Source organism: Gambusia affinis, linkage group LG05 (genome assembly GCF_019740435.1).
Source record: "Gambusia affinis linkage group LG05, SWU_Gaff_1.0, whole genome shotgun sequence".
NCBI lineage: Eukaryota > Metazoa > Chordata > Actinopteri > Cyprinodontiformes > Poeciliidae > Gambusia > Gambusia affinis.
In genome coordinates this window covers 17,355,759-17,369,696 of record NC_057872.1, presented here as the reverse complement: position 1 = coordinate 17,369,696, position 13,938 = coordinate 17,355,759, and the positions used below count along the sequence as shown (strand labels likewise).

At 38.9% G+C, this 13,938-nt stretch overlaps 1 protein-coding gene across 9 annotated transcripts; it reads left to right on the top strand.

Annotated features, from left to right (window-relative positions):
• The first annotated feature begins 497 nt into the window (after positions 1-497).
• On the top strand, positions 498-13,655 carry pbxip1b (pre-B-cell leukemia homeobox interacting protein 1b). Of its 9 annotated transcripts, XM_044116741.1 has the most exons (12): positions 942-1,050; positions 5,240-5,347; positions 5,660-5,735; positions 7,608-7,681; positions 7,900-7,972; positions 8,066-8,203; positions 8,941-9,147; positions 9,262-9,285; positions 9,822-9,874; positions 10,157-10,267; positions 10,515-10,749; positions 10,878-13,655. In XM_044116741.1, the coding sequence occupies exons 2-12, from the start codon at positions 5,267-5,269 to the stop codon at positions 12,335-12,337; spliced, it is 2,532 nt and encodes an 843-aa protein (XP_043972676.1). In that variant the 5' UTR covers positions 942-1,050; positions 5,240-5,266; the 3' UTR covers positions 12,338-13,655. The 9 variants fall into 9 exon arrangements, with proteins under 9 accessions (XP_043972679.1, XP_043972675.1, XP_043972674.1 ...); XM_044116743.1 differs by having other exon boundaries at positions 7,900-8,203; positions 10,515-10,605; positions 10,881-13,655; XM_044116742.1 differs by having other exon boundaries at positions 7,900-8,203; positions 10,515-10,605.
• Positions 13,656-13,938: the final 283 nt, after the last annotated feature.

The window sequence follows — 13,938 nt, the reverse complement described above, 5'->3', positions numbered from 1 at the left end:
ATATTAATCAACCTAATTCCTTTGTACTGACTACTTTAAAATATAACCAAAAGTAACACATAAAATAATATTAATAGATTCAACAGAAGGCAAAGTGCCTTTTTGGGCATTGTAAAAAATCTAAAAATATTATGAACTTCTTGTTGAGTACCTCTAACATTTTATAGCTTTGCTCTGCATACTGAAGCCTGACGTTTTACAATTTATGTTGCAGTAAAGCTCAGATTGACAGGATAATGTCTGTGAATATCGGTTTGTAAGTTTCAAATTTATTCAACTTTGGAATTTTTGATAAGTCAGTCTTACCCATGAAAATGATTTGACGCATTGCTTGTGACATCCACAATCGGAAATTGTCATGGCTGTCTTCTGCCAATGGCTTCCTTTATATCAACAGATTGTCCCACCTTAGCTATGAATCTCTGCACCTCCTCCATAGACACCAAGGGTCCTCCGCTGCTTTGTAAATTAATTAACACTCTCTCCACCTGTGTGTTAAGGTGGAGAGTGTTGGCAGGTGTTGGGTTGTGTCCTACTTTTTCCATATTTGGATGATCAATAAATTGAACAGTGCTCCATATTATTTCCAAAGCTTGGGATATTTTTCTGTAACCTAACCCAGCAGTTTTATCCCCAACTAAATGCTGGGACTCTTTTTAAAAAACATTTTGAAAAACGTGTAATTTTCATTTCACTTCACAATTATGTGCTCGTTTTTCTTTGCACACCAAATAAATCTTAATCACACATCCTTAGGTTTGCGGCAGTAACGTGACACAATTTAAAATAAGTTTCACAGCGTCCACACCAACTTGTCAAACAAACCTATGAGCGTGTTTTTCGAGGAAAACTGAAACTGGGCTTTCATTGGTTCAGTGGTACGACAAAGGGGCGGAACTAGAACGACCTCAGAGTGTGATTGGTCAAGTGGCGTGTAACTCGTTGAGTTCCGACTTCACCTTCAAAGTTCCGAAGTTGGTTGGAAAGAGACAGAACAGCCTGCTGTATCTCTCACATTCTCCCGGGTCTGGAGTAAAGTTCCCCACCACGGTAAGAACAACCTGAATTTGAATGTTTCTTACCCATATTCTGTTGTTTGTTTATTTTAACCTCTAAAGAGCAGTTGTGCATTATTATTCTTCACACGGCACCGCCTACGTTGTTTCACGTTTTCCTGGTCGCTCGCTTCAAAAGGAAAACTTGTTTGTAATGTTTTGATGTCACACCATTAGAGGAACAATATGGGTACTTTTGATATTCATCCAATATATTGAAGTTATACAAGTCTTTGAAACATTCCAAAAAATGTCCTCGATTTATTTATTTATTTTTTTAGCTTTTATTCAACTTTAGCCATCCTCAGTTGACATTTCCTGTCTCATCCGCACATTCAGACTATTATATTTGCATATTATGAATGCATATCGTGGCTGCTTTGCATGGGAGCCTCTAAGCACAAGTTCCTTTAGTTTTTGCTACACTGTTACCCTTAAAGACACATCCTGTTGTGTCGTTTAATCTCTTGACCTTTTTTGGTCATTTATTTTCCCAGGAGAGATCAGATAAGATCCAGTGCTGCGACAGTTGGCGTGTTTGCATGTTTTATTCAAAGGGAAAAATAAATATATTGTCATTTGTGCACGTTGCATATAATGCACGCAAGGGAAAAACACTGAGTTATGTTTGTTTGAAGAAGTAAAGGGACGTCAGACGGAGCTGGGAGTTTACTGAAAAGCAAAAGGAAGGCTCCTTCTGTGCATAGGGAATGCATTTGAGTTTTAACTCTCGAAATTCTAGAATAAAGATGCATTTTCTCTGAAAAGCATCAAGCTTTATGGTGCATGTAATCCTTTTAAAACTGTCCTTAGACTAGACTGCTACCTCTCTTGCATTCCCTGTGGCAATCTTCTGCATGCTTCCCCTTCCTTTCTGTCTCTAGTCAATCTCATAGCAGCTAAATTTAGCTGCCATCTATTTAAACCATTCCACTATATGCTCCACAATGCTCCTTGTGGGGCCCGAGGCTAGATCCGGCAGACTTCTCTCGGGAGGAACTGGATTAGGAGACCTAAATTGCGCTGGGAGAAAATTGAATTTGTGTCATTATCTTGCTATTGTGGGCATAAGTGAGGTGTCTCTTCATTTATGGATCACAGTCAGATGACATGGGTTAAAGAAATGACTGAGTAAAATAACAATTTTCTTCTAGAATGTATTCTGAGCGTTATCTGTTGAAATCCTATTCTCTCTGTGTTCTTGAAAATACGGCAGACCTTTAAATCGTGCTGCTTAGAGGACGTCTATTGAACAAACCAATAACTTTGAAACGAAAGGCGTCTTGAGCCTCTATCTTCAGAATACTGCAGGCCTTAGTTACCCCAGTCTGTGCCAAAACATTTCTCTGCTAGTCAAAAGCCAGGGTGCCCACAAGGCCTCCTGTGCTCACAAACTACTAATGAAGAACTGAATTCTCCTAAAGCAATACGACTTCCTGCACACACACACAGACAGACAGGCCCAGTTTCACTAAATGTTTGTAACACTTTACAGTAGGTCCTATGTTAGTAGAATGGGTGAGGCTGAATAGCAAAGGCTGGCGTCCAAATCCTACGCTTGTGTAAACAGATGCAAATGTCTTAAAGCTGCAGGCCACACCGGGATTGTCCTACTTGTCGATTATTGTCATTTTGTAGCTCGGCAGTTTGTTTATGAATAATAAAGCACAAAGAGATATCTCCTGTAAACTATGATAAATAAACAAAAAATCTGAAGCGATTCCTCTTCAGACAGGCTTTTTGCCCTTTTGGGTTTGATAAATAATCTTTTAATTGGTTTGATTGCTTACACACACACACACACACACACACACACACACACACACACACACTGTTTTCTTAGTTCAACATTTTGTTGTTAATCCATTCACTCTTACAGATGTGTTTGTGTATTAGGATAACATTGAAAAGTTAATTTATTTATTTCAGTTGTGCATCAGTGCAGCATGTCGTGGAGGCATTGTGGTTCAGCTGAGGTGCTCAGGAAGCCCAGGTTGCTTTCATGGCACCCTTCAGGTCATCTTCATTGTGGGTTCTGGGTTCTCTCATCTTCCTGTTGACGATGCGTCAGAGGTTCTCTGATCTCGTATCTAGCTAACTAAGTTTCTTTTGCACCTTGTGCTATCCTACATTTCCTTCCAATCAATTTTCCACTTTCTTCTACAGAAAAGGATTTTTGGGTGTTTTAAGGTGCTACAGCTAAGCTGTTTGTTTCCCAGGTGGATGGTAAACCGTGTGCTTGTTATGGAAAAGACAGAATTTCTCATTTAATTTCCAGTAGCTGGATAAGCTACTTTCTATTTTGATTCCATTTTTATACAGACCCCTAAGCAGACAGACATTAACACACTTTAATCACATTCATTGCGACATTTACATATACTACTGCATGTTATTTGTTTTCTCGGTATCATGCTGCCATATTTGTTGTTAGAATGACACATCAGCAGTTTTCCCAATAATTCTGTGGGCGGGTCGAACCATTAATGTTTTAGCTTTTCTTTTTTTCCTTTTTTTTAATTGGTCTTATGTTCTATTTTCTGAGAACACATGGAAATATGACTTATTTTCTTCATGAAATTTACTATTTAAATACTGAAAAAAATATCGCACTATGTGTAACGTCTGTATACGATTTTCACTTTTTCAGTTCAATTACTAATTTGATCGTTTCTCGACATCCACACGTTAATGAATATTGTATCGAAACAAAAATGAGATCCCAGCTTTACCAAATACCAGGTTATATGTTTGGAGAGGTAGTGTTTAGGAAACAGTTCAACAAACATGAGCACTGCACCTTTTTTTTTTTTTGTTAAAGGCAGTTTGAAGGTGGAAATTCTGAGTCATTGATGCCCAGAGAAAATCTAATCATTTCATTGTTGCCAAAAAAGCTTATCAAATGAGAGTTGTGCATTAAATATTCCCTTTGCAAATGTGGAGTCGAGTTTTTGTGCGGTTAACTGTTGAGTTTATCTTAACAAAAAAAAACCCCCACCTGAACGTCTCTCACCTTTCTGGCTGAAAATCATTTCATCAAATGTTCTGTTGTAGAAAGAGCAGAATTGCTCTTCATGCTCAAAGTGGAGTGCAGAGAGAGGGAAAAGGTCAAATGAGAAGCTACAATCATTTTCACAGCAGGTGTAATGATCCAGTGGGACAAAAGCGCCCACGCTGACTCCAGAGATTTGCAATTTAACGTGATGACTTACTGTAGAGAAAAATGACCTCTTATTTTAATGAATGGGATTCATATTTACCTAAAGAATCAGAAGAAATGGACTTCTGCATTATTAGCACACAAGAAGTAAAAAAAAATAAAATAAAAAAAAACTATTTAAAAGCTCCTTTTGTGGAGATGTATTAGCTCAGCCTTCAATGGACTCATTCCCAGAACTACTTGCTTTTTTCTTCTTTTTTTTTTTTTTAAGTAAAAACACATTTGTGCCGAGACTGGCCAAACTCTTATTTCCAGGTTATTTTTCTTCGTCACTCCTGTAAAAGTGAATTGGAAAAAAAACACAAAAAAACCTAGTTATTATTAATGTCACAGCTGCCATGTATCTCTTGATCAGAGTTATGCAATCTCAAGGTTACTATCAGGCTGTTTTGAAAGGATTTTTTCTGTAGAGAAGTGCTAATAAAACCTTTGATATTATTTTTTTTATATATCAAGGAAAAAAATATTTCACTGTTTAACAGATCTAAATAAGGATGAAAGAATAAAATGGTGTATGGAAAAACACTTATATTTCCAGATTTTATTGTCTTTTCATATCATTGAAACATCTGAATGTTTATTGTTACATAATTATGTCATAATTTTGTCTCTCTATCCATAATTTCTTCTGTCCTTCAAACCAACTATCCATCCATCTATCCATTATTATTAATTTTCCTTCAACCGGCTTGAATTTGTAGGTTTTTAGACAGAGCTTTCTACAAATAATACAGATCTGGAAAGGTATACAATCTGAATGTGTTGGAAATCATGTGTCAGTAACTAGAGCGTGCCAGCTTCTTCTTGTTACCTCCTACAAGTGGAGGGAGTGAAGGCTGAACTCCTGACACAGACAGTATTAAGAAACAGAAGAGCACAGGCTTTCCTCACTCTCCACTCACTTCATTTCGTGGAACCATTAGTAATCGCGACATTTGTTTTCCATGCTGGTGTTGTGTTTCAGGAGACAGGCGACGCCTCTGGGGGGGCCATGTCTGGGGGGGCCATGTCTGGGGGGGCCATGTCTGGGGGCGGTGCTGCCAACAACAGTTGGACCATCCTCACATCTGAGGTACGATCACTTTCAAATGTTAAGCAGCCATGCGTGACCTTATTAAAGATGTCTCTGGAAAAAAATTAGAGCTTTGTCCCAGTTTGTTTCTCTTTCAGGTCACCTGAATATGAATTGGGTTTGTGTCATAATGTTTATAAAACATTTTTAATGTGAAAAAAGGGGGACATTCTGTGTTAGTAATTATATCAATAAAATGTTATTTACTATCAAGAAACAAACTGTTTCTGAATATTAAATTTGCCTTTTAACACAGAGATTTTTTGATCGGTCTTTAATCAAGTGGTAATGACTCTGTCTCCGTCATCATAGGAGACTGTTGCTGAAACCCTGAGGCCCCTTGCAGAGGAAACAAAGCAGCATGAAGAAAGCCACACATCTGCCACAGGTCTGGTGACAGTATGCTTCATTTGTGACCTTTTTTTTTTATGTCCCACAAAAACACTAATAGGTTTCTGACGTTACAATATATTGGTGAAATGTCAGGTTTTGTGATCAACAAATTAACTGATCTCTCCCTTCCTCTCTTAGCTTAGAATAAAATCTGAAAAGTAGACCCTAATAAGTCCAGTCACATTTTTCTCCATCAGGCTGCTTGAGCTCACTTCAGTTATTAGAGAATCTGATTAATTTTTAGTTTTTCTGTCATTACTCTGAAGAAGATGAAGTGATGGAGATATATATATATAAACTTTTTAGAAATAAACCCTGTGTTTTTTCTCATTAGAGATTTAGAAACGTGACTGAAGAAAAGGTTTGAAGACCCCAAAACGTTTAACCTTTTGACCCCTAACTGTCCCTCCCCATAAAATCTTTTGGTTCTTCTTTTGTCTAAAATCGTTTCACTAAGACGCTTCTAGTAGCCATCTGCCAATCTCTGAGGACAGTGTGTCCTACTCCTCACTTTTGGCCATGAGATGCTTAAAGTTTTTCTTGCAAATGCGCAGCCTGTTTTTAGTCACCCTGCAGCGTCTTGTGGGATCAGGATTTGGGTTTTTAATGTGTCCAAGACTTTCTTACTTTTTTAATTTTCAGTAGATTTGTGGTGAATTCATTGGTATGTGTTGGGTTATTGTTGTCATGCTGCAGGGTCCAGATCTACTTCAGGGTTAATATTTTCACACATGTGCTGAGATTTTCCTCAGGCAGCTCTGACGATAAGAATAATTTCTAATGGATTCTGTGATGATGAGCTGGCATAGTTCTGGTGCAGCAAACAATGATACTTCAAGCCCTTAACTGATAGTATCTGGTTCTCTTTCTTTAGTGCTGCATTTAGTTCATGTCCAAATAAGTCTTTTGTTTCAGTGTCCAATTAGCTATACACTTAGGTGTCCATGAAGAACTTCTAAGGTTTTGGGAGACATTTTTTCTGCATGTTTCAGTCATTTTACAGTTTTGTGGGTGTTCTGTCTTTGAGATGTTGGCAGCAGTTTCCGGTGTCCTCCACCTGTAGACTTTTTTCCTTTTTTCTTTAATGAGCTCTTGTAGTCTTTTCTTCTGAAGGCCTCGGGCAGCTCTTCCACTCATGTTATCCTCTCTCACTTTAACAGTTCAAGTATCCTACATTTTGTTTTTTATGAAGAGGTAAAATTTGCATATGACTAACTCGGGATCAGATGTTGGACACAAGCGTCATTGTTTTTCTCAATGAAACGCAGTCTGCCTATTTACCTGATATGAATTTTAACATAACAAACTGTCACTTCAAAAAAACTCTCATAATCATTAATTTGCTTCAAAGAAATTAGATTAATCGGTTAAATAAAATTACTGAATAATTTGGAACTTTAATTTCAAGAAAAGAAGTTGATCAAACTACTTAAATCTCAGCTCCACTGAGAGATGTACAAACCGTGTTCACCCATAAACCTGCATCAGCTAAATTATGTTCCTAACAATAATGAGATTGATGAGGCGCTGGAGAAAGAGACTACTGCTTCAGGTCATTGTAAACACAACATTGTTCTGCACTCTTTTAGTTGAGGGCTCTGTTTTATTTTATTGCCTCAGTCTTTTTACACAAATACATTTCCCACTCTTTGATGATGATAAAAACCAGTCAAACTTTGTTCTACTTGAACATCAGTTTCCTCTGTTAATAAAACTAAACCCGTATCCACGATCATTTTGGTCAAAGGTGCTTGAGGTGCCAAAGTGTTACAACAGTCTGAATGGTTCCCTTTCAAGAACTGACTGTTAGAAAATGTTGAAGTGCTGCTTTAAATGCTTCCTCTCCTCTGTTTTCTTCATGAACCAGGACCTGGAGAGAAAAGTCAGCCTCCAAATAGTGCCGAGTCTGCAGAAGAAAGGCTCCCAGAGGAGGGGTACCTAGTAAGAAACTATAACTCATAACACCATATTATCTTTCAGAACTGTGTGCAATGTCCTCTGGCTTTATTTCTATGCATTTCTAACTAGCCAGTAGTCATCTTCTGATTCTTGCTATTTAGTAATATTGTTGTTTAGAGGGTCACTTAGTTTTATTTTGTTCACTACCCACTGACTCAAGAGTTTTGATCTTCTAAAAAAACATTCATTCTTTTCTCTAGGTTTCTGAAGATCAAAATGCAGATTCCAACTCAAATCCTCCATCTGTGGATGCCTCTGGCACCTCGGACCACGGTAACATTGAGAGCAAAACCGAGGGACTGACGAGGTCTTCCCCTGACCCGGATTCGTCCTCTGACTCCTACACCCTCCTGACGCCTTCCCTAGATGGGCCCCCAGTCTCACTGCTCAGCACAGAGACTCTTGGAGGTGCAGAGTTTTCACCGGCAGAAGAGGAACTTCGACTAGAAGGAACACTTCATCTGCAAAATAAAGAGGAGCCACAGCAAGAGGGACAGCAGTCCGGTAAGTGTTGCTAATGGAAGCTATCCACCACCATATTAAATTTCTACTAGAATGCTCCAGCCTCTTGGACGAATCAAATGTACCTATGACTTACCTGTTTCATTTTGTTTATTTATTTTATTTCTATTCAAATTTTTATTTTTAGAATAATACATAATGCCAGGAACTCTAAGAAGGTTCATGGAGTTTTTGAAAGAAAAACAGGCCCACAGCATCACGGATCCTAGATCATACTCAACAGTGAGCAAGAATTGCTTTTACTACTTCCAACTACTTCCAGACAAATAATTTCCCATGTCCTAAAGAACTGATCCCAAACTTCTTTCTTGAAAATGACCATGAGTTCATTGTCCTCCAGTGACCTCTACAGTCATATGATCTCAGCCTAAGGGAGAACGTTTGGATGTGGTAAGACAGGAGATCCACTTCATAGATGTTCAGCTGACAAATCTACTGCAGCTGTGTGATGCCATCATGTCAGTATGAAACAAAATATCTGACTATTGTTTCCAACATATTGTTGAGACCATGTCACAAAGAATGAAGGTAGTTCTGATGGTAAAAGTGGAAGGAACCCTTTCGACAAGACGTACCTAATATTAAAGTGGCTGTTTGCATGACATTTATATCTGAGCTGAGTTTAAGCATCTAAAGATTTTGTAGTAAAGCACAGAAACTTCATATAACAGGTGTCTAAATGTAGGCTCCTGAAAGATTCCTTTCTGTTGTCTTTTTAGGAATTGGTGAAAGGACAGAGGAGGGAGAGTCAGTGGAGAGGAGGAGAAAGTCTCTCCTGGAGCAGATTGGAAGAAAAGAAGAGGAGGAAGAAGAAGTGGAAGAAGAATTTCAGGTGCCACAGCGAGAGAATGACGGCGTGTTCTCTCTTAACAAATGCATCCTGGCTGCTCTCATTCTGTTGGGGCTCGGCACCGTCTTTTTCTCTGGTGAGCATCATCTGTGAACCTGTTGCCATGGTATTTTAGACTTGTGTCTGTGTCAGAAGCAATGACTAACGAGACTAAAGGAGGCTCTGAGACTGAGGTGTATTATGCCTGCAGGTGTCTTCATGGACTTCGATGAGGGTAGGTTGTTTTAGTCCTATTGTGTTTGCATCAAAGTCAAATAATTCAGCTTTTCTTGGCCACAACATATTTGTGAACATGCACGCAGAATTAAAGGACTTTGCATGGAATGCTTTTTAAAATTCACTTTAGAAGTCAGTTTTGCTTTTCTTTTGGTTTTGGAAGAGGGATGTTTGTTTTATACTGGCATTGATATTAAAATTATGCATAAATTAACCACTGAATTGTAACCACACACTGGGCCCTTCGCATCATGCTTATTGCATGAGGACTTTAAAAATTGTATACACTTTCAGGTAAAAAAAAATTAGATGTTCATGTGAAGACTTGGCATACAGAGAAACAAGATTTGCACATTTGTATCCAGAAATCTGCAGACTGCCCTCTTTTCCCCATTTTAGAAAACTTGATGTTGGATTGGCAACTTGGGGTTGAGGGGTTATTACTTGTGCAAGTTGGCTTGTTTGCTAAATATATGATGCCGATTTGAAAGCAGCCATCCACACTGACCTGATACTTTCCATAATGATTTGCAGAGGGTGACTATACAACAAGGGAACTGAAGGATACAGAAGCACCAGGGAAACAGGTCAGACTGATGATCTCCTTCTCTGTTTTTATTGCCGTCACTTTTAATCGCTTTTATCTATTATCAACAACATACTACGTGCTTTCTGTAACATCAGGAAAGTCACAAATAATGACTTTTAAAAACACCAGCATTTTCTGTGCTGTGCTTGTTGGAAGACCCACATGGGCAGCATTGAATAGCAGCAGTTCACCTCAAACTTCTGCTTCCTTAGAAATGTTTTTGGTATGACAAGGCATTTTGAATTCAGACTGTTTTTCTCTGTTTGCAATGTGTTGACAGGAGTGGCTTAGTCCCGAAGTAGCTCCAGGTTTAGATCACAACAGCTCCGAGCTCCTGAATAAGTTAGCTGAAGGGAACCAGCAAATTTCTGCACTACAAGCTCAGCTTCAGGTGTGACTCCATTCTGTCCAGCACTTCATTTCTTCTTAGTTCATTTTATATATATATATATATATATATATATATATATATATATATATATATATATATATATATATATATATATATATATATATATATATATATATATTTATATGCGTGTAAAACAAATGTGTGTCTTTGCGTAAATGTGTCAGCGAGTGCATAACATGCTCATGGGAGCTTCTTTACCTTTCCTTTTTTTCCCCCTTCCAACCAGGCACAGAAAGAGGAGCTAAAAGTAGCCAAGGAGCAGGCAGCAGAGGGAGAGGAGCAGCGGCTGCTCTGGGAGGAGGTGGAGAAGGAAAACAGTAGGTTGAAGACAGAGATTGCATCTCTCCCTGTCCTTCAGAAAGAGAACGACAGGATGAAGAAAGAGCTGGAGTCTGTCCCGGGCCTACAGAAAGAGCTAGAAACCCTGAGATCCACTGTGATAAACTTAAAACTCTCCCCAGGTACAAGAGTTAGGAGGGGAAGGGGATTAGTGACTAAAAACAGGAAGGGAAAGCAGAGCAAGTTTATTCTTTCCTTTACTTTTGTTGCAGACTTTGTGTTGCTTTATTGACTTTTATGTCTCTTCCAGCAGCCAGTGATGCTGATCAAGCCGGCATGAAACACTCTACATCACCACCTAGTGACCAAACAGAAGATGGCAGGCAGGATTCAGCTGGACCACCTGGAAAACAGCCATGGAAGACATGGGGAGATCAGAGGCAGAAGAAAGATCCAAATAAGGTTAAATATGAAATAAACGACAAAAAACAGCAGAAGGGGAAAGATAAGTCTGTTAGGAAGGAAGGCGATGGAAAAGAGCTTAAAAAGGGAGATAAAATGGAGTGGAAGAAGGGAAAACATGAGAAGCTTGAGAATGAGAAAGATAAGCCAGGTAAGCAAAAGAGGCAAAGTGATGAGGCAAGTCCTGGGAAGAAGAAAGAGCTAAAGAAAGAGAAGGGAAGAAGAGGAGATGACGGTAGATCCTTGGAGGACAAGGAAGGTAGGAAAGAGTTGAAAAAAGACAGAGAAAAGAAAAAGGGAAACTTTGAGAAAGTACATGAACGTAAAGAATGGACAGGTAAGGAGAAAGGGGAGTGGCGAGGAGGGAAGCATCACAGTGAGAAGCTGAAGGGAGAGATGGAGTGGAAGAAGGGGAAACATGGAGGCAAAGAAAGGCAGGAGGGAAAAGATTGGAAGGAGAAAGGGGATAAGAAAGACCCTGAGTGGAAGGATAAAATTGGTAAGGAAGGGAAAGGAAAGGGTGAGAGGAAGCAGTGGGACAATAGCAAAAGTCAGGGTAAAGAAAGGTCAGGGATGGATGAGAGGAAACAGTGGAATGAGTACAAGAGGAAGAGCAAAAACGGGAAAGAAGAGAAGAAATTCAGGAGGAAGGATGAGACTTCGGAACAGTTTAAGATCAAAGAGATGAAACTGAAAGAGAAACAGCATGATGTAGACTGGGAAAAAGACCAGTCACACTCCCTGAAAAAGAGAAACGACGAGCATGAATTTCCAGGTAACCATGGCTACAAGGAAGAGCACCTGTATGGTGAGCGAAAGCCCCATCACAGCCACCCCAAACCCTCCGTAGGACAACCAGAATACTGGCTCCTACAGAGACAACGCCTCCAACACGACCCCAAACCACCGCAGCAGTGCGACACGCTGGAAACCTGCGCCCAGGCGGAGGGGCTCCTCCCTGTCTCGTTATCAGAGTTCGACTCTGTACTGCAAACCTACCTAACCAAGATAGAGGAGGCCGGAGTAGATGGATCCAAAACATCAGAGCTCAGAAAGATCGCCTTGGAGTTTTTCAAGGATGGGATGTTTGTGCACAACCAGAGGAGCTTCCAGGACTTTGTGGATGATCTGTCGGATATTTTGGAAGACATGGTGGAGGATGGTGACGAGGAAGATAGCGATCTGGAGGATGAAATGGAGGGCTTTGAAAAGGAAGTCCTGAAAATGTTTTCACTTCCAGGAGGCAGGGAGAAGGAGAAAAGGGTTAAAGGTGAATGGAGGAAGGAGAACAGACAAGAACGTGGCTGATTGTGATTTGATAGGCTGGAGGACACACCTTCTTTAGGACCACAATTACTTCAATGTGTTTATCAGGCAGTCAACCAACCCTTCTTTGTGTCACTACCATCTGTTAATACATTTCACTAAACCTTAAAATTTTACTCTCGCTCAGATATTCACTATATCACACAGGCTTGCCAAGCTTACAAGTTGTAATGATTTTAACATCTACAGACTGATATTTTTTGCTTATTCTGCTTTGCAAATAGCTCAAGTCACAACTGTTTGGATGGAGATCATCTGTTAACATTAATTTCCAATTTCCAAACAAGATTCTGAATTGGATATGAACCTTTTTCAAGATGCTGTGCTCCAAGTCATTTCTTGTAGATCCTGCTGTACGTTTTTAGCGTCATTCTGCTGGAAGGTGAACCTCCATCTGCTGCCTTTAAATTTATTTTTTATTTATTTATTTTTCCCAGAATTGCATTGCGTCTCTTTCCCCATTAGCTCAGTTTTCTTTCCCTGCTGAATCAGGCAGCCCCACATCATGAAGCTGCCACCACCAATTGTGTTCATGGTGTTTTCAGTCTTTCCCTTAGAATTTTGCATGTAGGTCAAAAAGTTATGTTTTGGTTTCATCTTAACAGGGCCCCACGTCTGTGCTGTGGCCTCTACATGGCTTTTTGTAATCTGTACACTGAACGTAATGTTTACTTTCAAACTTTGCTCTTTTCATTCAGTAACGTCGTTAAAATCAAAAGTTGGGTCCAGGTTTTTGTATCGAGATTCTTCAGATTATGTAAACATTCACTGGTGTTCAAATATCTTGTTTAGTAATGTTGGAACTTAAACCTGCTGGAGCAGTTTGGATGTTTTGAACTTAGTTTCTAGAATTTAATATTTTTTTTCTATTATCATTATTATTTAAACACGTCCTGCTTACACAGCACTGTTAATGTTTACTAAAGCTCCACTTATTGGAGATACAGGTTGTCATATTTATTCATCACTGTTTTGTGGGTTACTAAACCATTAATAATAAAGCAGGCTTCAACATGGGTTATTAAAGCAAGTGGGATAATTTATGTTTGAGAATTTGGCATTGATTTGTATTGTTTGTAAATGTTGCATCCAACATGTTTTGTCTAGAAAATTATTTAAGGTACAGGCATGAGGAGAAAGTTTGCTTGTTTTTGTGTCTTTAATTTAAATAGGCTGTGTTGCTTTAAAATTTGTGTTAATTTCTTTCTCATTGTGGTTCTTTTGTAATGTGGAGAATTTGAGTTCAAATGTTTCTTGTTGCTTCTGTAACCTCAAAGAAAATAAACTTTTTTTTTTTTTGTGATTTTTGAGTTTTAACTCGTCAATTAAAATAATTTCTCTACGCAACAGTAAATACAACCAACCAACCAACCAAAAATGTGTTTGAAATTTTAGGTCCCAATAAGGGAAGACTGTACTCATTAGTTTTTAGACTGCCCTCCACAATTATGTGGAGGGCAGTCTAAAAATCTGGATGATAAATTTTCTGCCTTTTGTGGCCTGTTAAAATCACCATTTAATTTTCCTCTATAAGAGCGATATGCAAATCAGCTACCTATGGGATCCAAATATTCATTTCAATT